General features: G+C 61.6%; 1 protein-coding gene across 4 annotated transcripts; it reads left to right on the forward strand.

The window, feature by feature from the left end:
• The first annotated feature begins 1,204 nt into the window (after positions 1 to 1,204).
• Positions 1,205 to 12,201, forward strand: SH2D5 (SH2 domain containing 5). 4 transcript variants are annotated; one of them, XM_055140575.1, is made up of 11 exons: positions 1,205 to 1,287; positions 2,232 to 2,520; positions 4,424 to 4,549; positions 4,772 to 4,852; positions 5,253 to 5,327; positions 6,220 to 6,366; positions 7,882 to 8,130; positions 8,318 to 8,492; positions 8,855 to 8,963; positions 9,387 to 9,546; positions 10,139 to 12,201. In XM_055140575.1, exons 3-11 carry the CDS (start codon positions 4,463 to 4,465, stop codon positions 10,340 to 10,342), a joined length of 1,287 nt encoding a protein of 428 aa, XP_054996550.1. In that variant the 5' UTR covers positions 1,205 to 1,287; positions 2,232 to 2,520; positions 4,424 to 4,462; the 3' UTR covers positions 10,343 to 12,201. The 4 variants fall into 4 exon arrangements, with proteins under 4 accessions (XP_054996550.1, XP_054996551.1, XP_054996553.1 ...); XM_055140576.1 differs by having other exon boundaries at positions 2,232 to 2,409; XM_055140578.1 differs by lacking the exon at positions 4,772 to 4,852.
• Positions 12,202 to 12,662: the final 461 nt, after the last annotated feature.

The raw sequence follows: 12,662 nt of genomic DNA on the forward strand, positions 1-12,662 counted from the left end.
TACTAGAAAAATTATGTGGTCACTTTTATTGATTTTTCTGAATGAACCCATTGGTGCTCAGGGTCTACTATTCCTGGCTCCGTGCCCAGGAGTGACCCCTGGCAGCGCTGGGGGGACCATTTGTGGTGTCCGGATTCACAGTGGGATGCAAAGCACGTCTTCACCCTTGTGCCGTGGCTCCAGCTCCTTGAAAGTTGGTAAGAACGAGCCCTTTCTTGAATAAGAGCTAGGGGAAGCAGGACAATCTGAATCCTTCTTACCACAGGGTTCGAGGTTCATATGGCCTCATGAGAAGAGTTTTCCGGAAACTCAGGAGTAAATCTAAGCCTCCCGTTAGGTAACACTCTGATGAGCATCCACTGACTTGCAAACAGGCACAGTGCCCAGCACGCTGCGCACAGTAGCTCATGGGAATCCTCACATCCGTGAGGCGGGTGTTAGTAACACAGGTGAGACACCAGAGGACTGACGTACCTGATCAAGGCGTCTGGTCCAGGCCCCAGCCAGACTTGGCCACGACAGATGCTCAGGGAAGCAAATCGGTGCCAGCAGGCCTGCCCTCTGGCTGTCCCTGAGCCTCACAAGGAGTGATCGCTGAGCGCAGAGCCAGGAGTAAGCTCTGAGCACAGCCAGATGTGGCTCAAACCCCCCAACCCCCGCCCCACCAAGACATCACTGAATGCCTGCGGACCGACGAGCCGGGGTACTGTCCCGGGTACTGGCTGGACCTGGACGCGGGCTTTGCCTCCGCGCTTTCTGTACAGCGCTGCTTGCGCTGCACGAGAGTGAGAATCCCAGCCGAGAGTCCACAGCGGGGTGCAGGGAGTGGAGTCACTGGTGATCAGGGAGGAGCTTCTGGAATAATCGCACTGAGTCGTCTAAACGCAGCAAGCCAAGGGGAGAGAGGGAGGGGCTTTTCAAAAGGAGGGACCCCTCGGCTAGGCCCAGGACCCGCGTAGAGACCCTCAGACTGGGCAGCGGCGCCACCAGGTACCGCTTTCCCACCCCTTGCGGCTGAGCGCCCGGGCTCGAGCAGGCGGGGGCGGGGCCACGGCGTTCGCGGCCGCTGATTGGGGAGGCGCCCCCGGCCCGCCCCCGGGGAGCCGCATCGCGGAGCCCGATTGGTGGGCGCAGCCCGGAGCCGCCACCAGGTGATGCGCGGAGCTGATTCCCGCGGCCACGTGGGGGGCGCGGGGCGCGGGGGCGGCGGGGGGCGGGGCGGCCCGCTGGGACGCGCTGGGGTCGCGGCTGGAGCGGCGGCAGCTGGACCGGCGCTGTGCGGGCACGGTGAGTGGGCAACGCGGGCGAGGGCGCGGGCGGGCGGGCGGGCGGGGGCGTCCCGGCGCGGGGCCCCCTGGGGCCGGGCTCTCCCGTGCGTGTCGCCCGGCCGCGGTCTGGGTCGCTGCGCGGAGTTGCTCGGCCCGGGGCGGGGGCGCTGGTCCGGTGCCTGAGAGCGGCACTTGGTGCTCGCTGTCGCCACCTCCCTGCACGCGCCGGCCGGCCTCCGCGCCCCTTTGTGTCGCCCTCCACGGCCCCGGCGACCCCGAGAGGCTGGTTTCCGGGGCAGCTCTGGCTCGGGACTCTGCCGGGATGGGGAGGCGGCTTTGGACTCGGGCACCTAGTTTGACGCAGGGGAATATCCCTCTGGAGGTCACTGAACCCCCCCGCCCCCCACGGGCCCCATCCTGCCCCACTTACTGGCCCGGAGCAGGAGCCCAGAGGTAAAGGGACTTGCCCAACCGTACCTCACCCCACCTCTGTCACTTGCGAGCGGTACCAGCTCCTCGTGTTCTGGCATCTAGTGCAGGTGGGGGAGGCATCTAGAGCTGCGGGGAAGGAAGTGAACGCTGGGGAGTCAGTGGCAGCGGCAGCCCCTCCGCAGCTGTCCCGGCACACTGCAGCTCTTCCCGACTGCACTGCACCCCTCTCCAAGGTGCCCCCTCACCTGCGGTGCCCCCCACATTTGGATGCCCCGCACCTGGATGCTCCCCCACACCGCACCAGGATGCTCCCTCACCTGTGATGTTCCCCTCACCTGGCTGCCCCTCACTTGTATGCCCCCGTGGGCACGTGGGGCCTACTGAGGGAAGGGAGTCTGGGCACAAGGAGTGCCCTGCCCTGGGAGGAGAACGGAGTTTACATCCCAGATCCCCTCCCTCCCCCGCTGCCTCCATGCTGTGTGTCCGTGGATAAGCGATGTCATCCCATGTCACCCCCACTCCTCCTTGCAGGGCTGTGAAGTGCCGGCTGGGCTCTGTGCACACAAAGGGCCGGAGCAGTGCGCCCTGCCATCCCAGCTCGAGCAGCGCCGCTCGGGCGTCTGAGGCCAGAGAAGAGCCACATTTCAGACCTGCCCCCTCGGGATACTGCTGGCCCCGCTGTGCTCCTGGCAGAGCCACAGAAAACCAGGTCTGGGCCCCCGGAGAGAAGCGGGTGTGCGAGGAGGTGCTGAGCGTGTCTTCAGGGCTGAGTGGACCTGGGCAGCTCCTGGTCCCCGCGGCGGCACGTCCGGGCCTGAAGGTGTGTGTCCCTCAGGCTTGGGAGGGCGGGGAAGGAAGAGAGACCCTCTGCCTTCTCGGGTGAGGGTCCTCCCCATCCCTTCCACCTAGACACGGGCTGTCCCCAGGAAAGCCGCGCACGGATGGCCTTCTGGAGACATGGTCACACGCACGTGCCTGCACGGCCCCTCTGCATTCCTCCTGCCACCCCCTCACTCCCTCGTCTCCACGGGCTCTCTTTGGTTTCCTGACCCCACTCTGTCCCCGCTTCTGTTTCTGCCTTTGCGTCCTGCCCACCCTTTCTCCCTTCCACACGCTTTTGGTGGTGTGTGTGGGGGGTGGGGGATATTGGGCCACCCGTGCCAGTGCTCAGGGCTGACCCCCGGCTCTGCACTCAGGGACCTCTCCTGACAGTGCTCAGGGGTGCATCTGTGGATCACACTGGGGTCAGCTCCGCATCAGGCAAGTGCCCTGCCTGCTGTACTCACTCCCCAGCCCCGCTTCTACTCTGCCAGTCTCTGCCTCCTCTCTCCCCCCTGTGCCCGCAGGTACAGGGCAACCCCTGATGTGACTGAAGTGAGAGGGTGAGTTCAGGCACCGCAGTGCTTTGAAGTCTAGCAAGTTTTCTGATTCCTGATGGACAACCCCGCTCCTAAAGGGGCGGGGGACATGCAGTTCACTGGGACCCCCTTCCCATCCCCAGAAGGGGGTCACAGAGCTGCCGTGCCAGTTAGTGTGTGTGTGTGGGGGGCAGGGGGAACAGGCCAACCCGGGCAGGAAACAGGAGTGAGGGCACATGGGACAGAAACCAGCAAGTTTGCCAGCCTTTATTTTTTTTCAGTTCTTTCCATGCTTGTCACTTCATGTGTCCTGCTGCCCTGAGCGTGAGTCTGAAGGTCATGGCCAGCAGAGTCCATGTTCCCTGGGCTCTGTGTGTCAGGCTGAAAGCCCCCTGCCTCCTCCTAGGACTGCTGAAAGCAGATGATCTAGGACACCCCTGTTTCCTCCCCACACCCCGACTGACCCCTGCGTTCCCCTGACAGGCCTCTGGGCTGGGGTGGGGGGTCTCCTGTCAGTATGACTTGCTATAGGAGGACCCTGAAATTGGTCTGCCCTAGTGGTTTTCCCCAGCACCCTCCTGGGTGAAGACACTGAGGGTCCCTCTCTCCTGTGTTTGGTTTTGCTTTTCTTTTGTTTTGGGGACCTGGTGGTATTGCAGGCTGCTCCCTGTTTGGTGCTCAGGGATCACTCAGCGGCATTGTGCTTTGCTGGGATGGAACCCAGCCTCTGGGTACCCTAGTTCCAGAATTCTGCTGGCGGCATACTGGGTACCTGTCCTTCCGGGAGGAAGGGAGCAGCCCTCAGTGTATGTGGAGACCCACTGGGGGTGCAGTCCCTGCTGGCCCAGTCCAGGTGCCTCCCTTCCACCAGTACCTTGGGGCGAGGGGACCCCAGGAAGCACCACTGTTGCCCCATCCCTCCCTCCCACCCCAGTTCACCAGTGGTGCATTTTGTGGGGTCAGGCTGAGCCGACCACCCTCGGGACCCTGCCCCGAGTCCCTGGCACTGTAGACCCCTCTCTCCTCTCAGGGTGCCTCCCAGGCTGCCCTCCTGTACCTTAGCTGGGTGCATGCGTTGCTCCCCACTTCCAGGCCCAGAGCACAGAGGTGCTGGCAGTGACGGGGCCCAGCTGCCAGGCTCCTTCCTTCAGTGCTCCTGAGCCTCACTAGCCCCTTCGCTTCCTGCCCTTCGTCCCCTTGTCCTCCCACATCCTGCCTGAATGTGGTCTTGGGAGGGCCAGAGGGCTGCCTGTCCCCACATCTCCAGGGCCCGGCCCCAGCCTGGCCCGTGCATGTCCAGGGACGCACTGAGCTCTGTGGTCAGCTGCTCTAGCATCTCTCCTCTTGTCCTCTGCCCTCCTGCAGGCGTCTTCTGTGAGGGCGTGAACCCTGGCCTTGGGGGCCATGCAGAAGCCGGGGGCAGGGGCCCGGAGGGCATCCGACTGTGGGCCCGTTGCTCTCCGCCCCCGGTGCATCACCAAGTTTGCCCAGGTGGGTGGGATCCCCCTGCAGAAGGTGCGGAGGAGGGGTGCGGGGCAGGGGGGGGACCTTTTTCTGCATCTTCCCTCCTTTGACCATACTCTGGGGTGTGAGCATGTTCAGAGGGGCTCTCTGGTTTGCCCCAGGCACCTGTCTGTGTTTGCAGTGGCGGGGGGAGGGGGGATTTGGAGCCCGGGCTCTGGAACCAAGCCCAGCACCTCCGTGTTCCTGCAGTACGTGGGCTCCTTCCCTGTGCATGACCTGGGCACGCAGGAGAGTGTGTGGCTGGTGCAGCAGCAGCTGTGGGCGCTGAAGGTAGGGGCTGTGCCACAGGGGCGCTCCTGGTGGGGAGCACAGACTGGGAGATGTCAGGGGGCCTGTCCCTGGAGACTGTCTCACCCGTCTCCACCAGTCATGGAGTGAAGACAGACGGCCCCGTGAGGGGCAGGACAGGCAGGCCGAGAGATGAACCCCTCAGCCAGGCTCCCAGACCCCCGTCCCTTGGGAGCCGTGACCTGTGCCCCCGGATTTAGGGTGCAGGTTGGAGCTAGGGGGGGTGTTATTCACAGCTGCCTGTGGGCCCAGCGGGGTGGGGGAGCCACGCATGCTTCCCCACTTCAGGTGGCCTGCCCAGAGGGTGGGGAGGAGAGGCTGGTGCTGAGGCTCGGCAGGCCCTGGAAGCTAATGCCACCCCTGCCCCCTCTCTCCCGCCTAGGATTGTCCCCGACGCCGGGCTGTCATCCTGAAATTCAGTCTTCAGGGTCTCAAGATCTACAGCGGGGAGGGTGAGGTAGGAGCTGCAGCTGGACGGATACCCTCCCCTCCTCGGGACCCCAGCTCAGCCCCGGCCCTTCACCCTGCTGCCCCAGGCGTCTCCCTGGCATCCAGCATGCTATGGATTTGGGGTGCTCCATCTCCCCACCTGCCGGGCAAGCTCTGACCAGTTGCACCTCCCTCTCCCCCAAGACCTCTGCCCCTGCTTAGTTGCTGCCCTCACCCCACACTGTGTGCATGTCTGACAGTGGACCCCTGCTTCCCGAGCCACCCTCAGAGACGGGTGCAGGCGGACTCACTGGCCACTCGCCACCCACCTCGAGGCACTGCCCCTCGACACTCATCTCCACACGTGCACGGGGCAGTGCTCACCCTGGTTAGACAGGGAGCATCCGAACCCCGCTCAGCCCAACGCCAGAGTGTGGGCGTGTGAGCAGGGACCTGCCTCCTCCGCTACCTTTCTCGGTGCCCCTGTGCCCGTGGACGCTCGGCCCTGCCCTGGGTTCCCAGGCCAAGGCAGGGGGAGCCCAGCAGCCCTAGGATTTTGCAGGTTCCAATTGACAGTGGGATTTGGGCAAAGCTTGGGAGAGAAAAACTTTGTTTTTTGGTTCTTTAGGGTCACACCTGGCGATGCTCAAGGGTTACTCCTGGCTCTGCACTCAGGAATTACTCCCAGCGGTGCTCGGGGAACCATATAGGATGCCGGGGATTGAACTAGGGTTGGCCGTGTGCAAGGCAAACGCCCTACCCGCTGTACAGTTGCTCTGGCCCAGGAAAACTCTCTTTACCTGAGGAGCCGTCGGGGGCTGGCACTGGGCTAAGACTGAAGGGGGGCCCCGGGAGGCCTGGCAGTGTATGGGGGGGCTGCGGTAGGGGGTTCCCCAGGGCTGAGGCTGCTGCCTCCTCAGGTGCTCCTGATGGCCCACGCCCTACGGCGCATCCTCTTCTCCACCTGGTGCCCGGCAGATTGCCAGTTTGCCTTCCTGGCCCGGAACCCTCGGAGCCCGCCCAGCAGACTCTTCTGCCACCTCTTCGTGGGCAACCAGCCTGGAGAGGTATGTGGGGCCTCTTCAGGGGACCGCCCCTGAAGATGAGGGGGAGGGCAGTGCTGGGCTAAGGCCTGCACCCCCTCACCACCTGTGGCACCTTCTATGGCTTTGCCCACTGAGGTCTCCACAGAAGCGAGTCAGTGGCCTTTGCAGTGGCCCAAAATTAAATTAAATTTTGGGTGTTTCTGGTAGTGGTGGCCCATGTTGCAATAAAAAGGGAGTGTGAGTGGGAGAAAATTGAGAAACTTGGTTTTGGGAGCCCAAAGTGATAATCCAACAGGAAGGGCGCTTACCTTGCATGCAGCAGACCCAGGTTCAATCCCTGGCACCCAATATGTTTCCCACGAGCCTGCCAGGTGTAATCCCTGAGCACAGACCTAGGAGTACCAAGGGACCAAGTTTTGGGACCAAGTTGGTCCCAAACCTTTCAGAACAAACAAATGAAACCCCAGGTGAGGGCTACTGGAAGCCCCTCCAGATTCATCATGCACTTGACTTTGAATTCATTTTGGGTCGTTGCATATCCAGAAACCTTTCACTATTGACAAATTTCTCAGGACAACACAGTTTAAGATACTAGGGCACACCTTCCTCCGGGGGTCCTGAGATGTGAGTTGCACTGACTCCATCCTTCATCCGCTCCTCAGCCTGGAACCTGGAGTTCTCTGAGGGCACACATGGTGCCCACATTTGAATTGGGCAGGGGCGAGGCCAGTGGCTGGGCAGGGGGAGTGGACAGTTAAAGCCAGCGCACCACCACCTACTGCAGGCTCCAGAAGCCCGTCTCTGGGAGCAGAAGGAGGTTTGGTTCTGTCCAGCAAACATTCACCATCACCCCCTTCTGGGTGACAGGCTGCCAAGACCTGGTCCTTGATCTTCTGGGTTTTGTTTTGGGTGAGGGGTGAGGCTTCCCCTCAGGCAGTGTCAGGGACCTAGCTGGGGCCTGTGCATACCTGCTCCTGCCCTTTGCGCTATCTCCCCTGCCCTAGTACTGACCCCTGGAGCGCAGGGTGCTGACGTGCGAGGGCGGGCAGGTGTGTGTCATCGGTCAAATGTGCGGGCACCAGTGTACCGGCTTCTCCTGTGTTCCATTTCACTGAAGCAGCGCCGGGAGGCAGGGGAGGGGATGTGGATGTACAGGGGCTCTGTGCTTGCCCAGAGTCACATGGCAGTTCCTCGGTGACCAAGCTAGGATTGCGCACCAGGTTCTGTGACTCCAGGGCTGGACACTTAGCTGCCCCTGAGCGGGGCTGGTGGAGCATCATGGCAGCAGGGCATTTAGCCCCTTACTCCCAACTGTGGCTTGGGGCCAGGAGCGGAACAGGTGCTCATTTGGTATTTGTTAAAATGACCGCAGAAGCTGGTAGAAAAGGCTGCAGGGTGGCGAGGTTTTGAGGGTTAAGTGGAAGTTTGTCCTGGAAGAGTTGTGGGGGGCACCCCAGGCCTGAGGCAACACTGCCGTGGCAGGTGGGGTGCGGGATCTGTTTCAGGAGTTCCCTCCTGTGTCTCCCGTCTCCCTAGGTCCAGCTCCTGCACCTGCTGCTCTGCCGCTCCTTCCAGCTCTCCTACCTCTTGCAGCACCCTGAGGAGCGGGCACACCCTGAGCCCAGCCCGGGGCCCACAGGGGAGATGCCTCCGAAACCACTGTCCAGCCCTGAGGGCCCCCCAGGCCTTATCCGGGAACCCTTCGGCCGGGATCAGCTCTCACAGAATGTGCATGCACTGGTGTCCTTCCGGCGGCTCCCAGCAGAAGGGCCTGCAGGCAGTGGGGTACGCAGACACCCCCCCCCCCACCCCAGTCAGGGAGTGGGCACAAGACAAGGCAGCTGGGCCAGGATTCGGGCTGGCCCGGGGTGGGGGCTGCTGGATTTCAGTGTGTATGTGGGCAGGGGAGGGGCTCTGTGTGACCCAGCAGAGCCAGGCCTGAGCCCCTTCTCCGGCGGGCCCCCTTTTCTAGAAGGAGCTGTTGGAGTCAGAAGGCCGAGGGGGCACTCGCCACGCCCGCCTGGGGAACCCCTACTGCTCCCCCACGCTGGTGCGGAAGAAGGCCATCCGGAGCAAGGTGATCCGCTCGGGGGCCTACCGCTGCTGCACCTACGAGACCCAACTGCAGCTGTCAGCTCGGGAGGCCCGTGAGTGGCAGGGCCGTGCCTGTCCCCCGGGCACCCAGCCTGGCTCCCGGGTGCCCTCCCTGGAGTGTGTCAGGCTCCTGGGCCCAAGAGTCCCTGTCTGCAAAGTGGTGACAGAGCCTGAGGCATCGGGCCTGAGCCTGGGGGTTCCCGGGCCACCGCAGAGCTGCAGGGGTGCTTCACCCGTGGGTGGCAGCAAGCAGGGGGGTGCCTGTGCATGGGTGCGTCTTTGGGGCGTGGGATGAATGCCTGTTGGGCCGGCAGGGCAGCTTGGCAGGGAGAGCTGGGACCCGTGGGGTGGGGGTGGGGGTTGTGCCGAGGACAGGAGGGGACAGCTCCTCTGACCCGTGGGTGTCCCTTCACAGTTCCTGCAGCATGGGACGCGTGGCCCCATGGAGCCAGTGGGCCCTCGGGCCTGGTGGAGACGGACGGCAGCCTGATGGAGAACATCTGGGCCTTTGCGGGCCTCTCCAGGTAGGAGGCCGTCAGCCTGGCTCAGCCTCCCCAGGGACTCTGTCGTTCTGGGTCTCCGTTCTGGTTTTTGTTTGGAGTTGTGGGTAGGTGTGGGGGGTCATACCCAGCAATGCTCAGGGGTCCCCAGGACCATGCCTGGTGGTACACGGGAGGTTGGGGAATACGGTGCCGTGAAGGGAACCCAGGGCCTCACTCAGGCCAGGCCACCCTCTGGCCCCTGTGTGTCAGTGTTCATGTCAGAACCTCCCTCTATGAGTCCTGGGCACAGCCATCAGCGCCTGACCCTGGAAGCATTTAGGAAGGGCGTGTGAGGGCTGCCTTTCCCGGAGAGCATCCCGAGCCAGCCCTTGGTGTCCCCGTGCCGTCGGGGCTGTTCTCCCCTTGAGGCTGGCCGCGACCTCAGCCTGCCCCGCTGCCCTGCAGGCCCTGCGCCCTCGCCCTGCTGCGGAGAGATGTGCTTGGGGCCTTCCTGATGTGGCCGGAGCCGGGAGCCAGTGGCCAGTGGTGCCTGTCTGTGCGGACCCAGTGTGGGGTGGTGCCTCACCAGGTCTTCCGGAACCACGTGGGCCGCTACTGCGTGGAGGTAAAGCTGCACCCCCTCCCGGAAAACCCTCCAGGGGCAGAGCAGCAACTATTCCTCTCCCCCTTCACGCCCCCCCTCCTTCCCAGCCCATCATTGGCTCTCCTTGGCCCCGCCCCCTTCCTGACCCTCATTGGCTCTCTTTAACCACGCCCCTTTCCTGCCTCATTGGCTCTCTTTGGCCCCGCCCCATGTGACTTCTTGACTCATCCCTGCTGCCCTTTAGAGAACGCTTACAGCACCGGGATGCTTATAGCAGGGCACGGGGCGCGTCCTTCGTTTCTGTAAGCACCCAGTCTTGGAGCCTTGCTTTCCCACACCCTAATCTGTCTTCCAGTTGAGGCGGAAACTGACTCAGGGCTGGGACTTTCCTAAGCTTGCACCCGCCGCTGAGTCTCCAGGTCTGGAGACCTGACCACAGGTTTTCTGGGGACCAAGGGAACGGAACACCTCAACTTGATGAGAGGATGAGAAGAGGAAATGGCAAAGATTCCCCCTCTCTGAAGGGGGGCGGGGACCCATGTGAGGGGGCAGTGGGCACCTTGCCCACGCAGGCATGGGTGGTTGAAGCAGAAGCGCCTTCCTTCTCCCCTAGCACCTGCCGGCCGAGTTCCCCAGCCTGGAGGCGTTGGTGGAGCATCACGCGGTGACCGAGCGCAGCCTCTTCTGCTCCCTGGACATGGGTCGCCTGAATCCCGGTTATGAGGAGCAGGACTATGGACCTCCCGGCAGGCCTTCCCGGACACTCCGGCCACTTGGCCATGCCAAGTCCGAGGCAGAACTGCAGGGCCTGGGCTAGGGGTCAGGCTCTGTGCCCACAGGCCCCATCTCACCCCGGTCCAGGGGCCTCAGCAGGTCACTCTGACCTTCGTCCACCTGCTGGTTGTCTACCCCTGTTAGTATGCCCCTCGGATCTACCTTCCACCGCTTCCCTGCCTGTGGGGGCAGCCCTGAGATGGGGGTTTGCCGGTCACTTCTCACACACGCGGCCCACCAGCACATCCCATGAAGAGCCCGGCCACTTTGGATGCGCGTCACCTCTGGGCGACATTGGCCCCAGTGCAGAGAGTTTCTGGCAGTAGAGACAGGGCATTTCTGTTCTGGAGGATAGTCATAGGGTGGCCAGATCTGGGGCCCTGGCTGGGCATCTTGAGAGCATTTCTGACAGAAGAGCCAGACCCTTGGGGGAGTGGTGTTTGGGGAGGCGGGAGAGAGGGCTCACTCAGGGCTAAGGCCCAGGGGCAGTGTCTCTCCGCGAGAGAAATCCCAGAGCTTGTGGGCAAGCATGACCACTAGGGCGTGACCGCCAGGCTGCTGGATAGAATACCAGAGGTTTCTTAGGTCATCTGAGGTTAAAGAAGTCCCTGAGTCCTGGGAACAGCAGAAAAGCAGTAGGGGCACAGCCACAGGCCTAAAGCCCATGTCAGGTGAAAGCCAGAGAGACCAGAGAGGGACTCACCTCACTCCCTCCTACATAGCCCAGGGACACACACACACACACACACCACACTCTGAATATGTGTTCTCCAGCCATATTTCTTTAGTCCTTTGGGAAGACTGGTGAGCAGTAGGCTTAAAGGGGTGACCGGCCCTGACCCACACATTCTACCAGCATACTCGCTTTGGGACTGTTTGTGAAACCATCCAGTGCTGGCATTTTCTTTGGGTGGGTGGAGGGGCAGTGCGCACCGATGGTGCCATCAGAAGCCATGTCCCCAGACCAGCCCCGTGGGACATGGGGTATGAGCAGACCCAACCAAGGGGAGAACTGGTATGGATCTGGCCAGAGGAGGCTTGTCAGCAGGAAGCGGGGGACCCAGGGGGACAGCACTCATCTAGGATGGTCGTGTGGGACAGCCCTTTTATAAGGAAGCATTCCACATAAGAAGCTATTGAGTTAACTTATTAGCAGTTTCATGTGCAGGTTGATTCCTGGCCACGAGTCTGGAGACTGCCCTCCTCCCAGCAGGGAGTGGGGGCCTGTTGCCAAGGACATTCTAAGGAACAATTTGGGGTCTCCTAGAGGAGGAAGGGAGGGCCTCCGAGAGTTCAGGCCTCATACATCCTACAGCCCTCCTGCCCTGGAAACGGCCTTGACGAGGAACCTTGTCACATGCTGAAAGGGACCAAAGGAAATTCTCTGATGCCCTCAGATACGTTCTCTGGATACCATTGCTTTTATACTGGACACGCACAGGCAGGACCCTGGGCCCCCCTGCCAGTGAGCCCTGTGGGAATCCATCTCCTTGGACAAAGATCTGCTCCTGGTGGGAGGCCCCAGCCTCACATTTCTCACAGAGGGGGCTTGGGGGAATTGGGCTGGGGGACACACCACCAGAGACGCACACTTCGATGGGCTGGGTTTAGGCCAAAGTTCCCTCCCCTTAGAAGCAATGAGTTTTGCTGTGCAAGTCCTCTCTGTGGACAAGGCATGGGGAATGTTCCCAGAGCACTTTAACATTTCGTGACACCTTTAAAGATTCCATGGTACAGTGAGATCTTTGACCCGCCCATGTAGATGCCTCAGCCCTCATTCTGCGGAGATCACTCTTCTCTTTGTGCCAAACCAGTGCCACCTGGATAACCTTGCTCTCCTTACCGTGTGGACTTGAAATAAAGAAAATCCATTTCTTCAGGTTGTCTAATACAGACTTTCCTTTGAAAGAAGAAGCTGTTGTCCTTTTATTTTTTTCCTGAATGAACCAGACAGACATTTTCAGGGGCACAGGATGCCTGAAGGAATCAGATAAGTGACTTACTCAGGTCATGCTCTGCTCTTCTGCTGATAACTAAGCTTCTAAGCTTCAGTGGGTACTTCCTGTGAGAAGACTTGTGGCCTTGTCATCTGGAACGCAAATCAGACGGGGTGGAGAGCTAATACCGTAAGGTTAAGGTGCTTGCATCCCACCAGCTCTGGGTTCAAATCCCAGCACTGCATGTGGTTCCCTGAACACCGCCAGGGGTCACTCCTGAGTACAGAGCCCGGAAAACGCCCTGAGCACATCATGGTGTGGCCTAAACCCCCTCCCCTCTTCCCATGTGCAAGGGCTTACCTAAGTCTCCTTGTCCTCTGCCCCTTCCTGACCTTGGTCACCTCCTCCAGCTTAATGTCCCAGCTG

Source organism: Sorex araneus, chromosome 5 (genome assembly GCF_027595985.1).
Source record: "Sorex araneus isolate mSorAra2 chromosome 5, mSorAra2.pri, whole genome shotgun sequence".
NCBI lineage: Eukaryota > Metazoa > Chordata > Mammalia > Eulipotyphla > Soricidae > Sorex > Sorex araneus.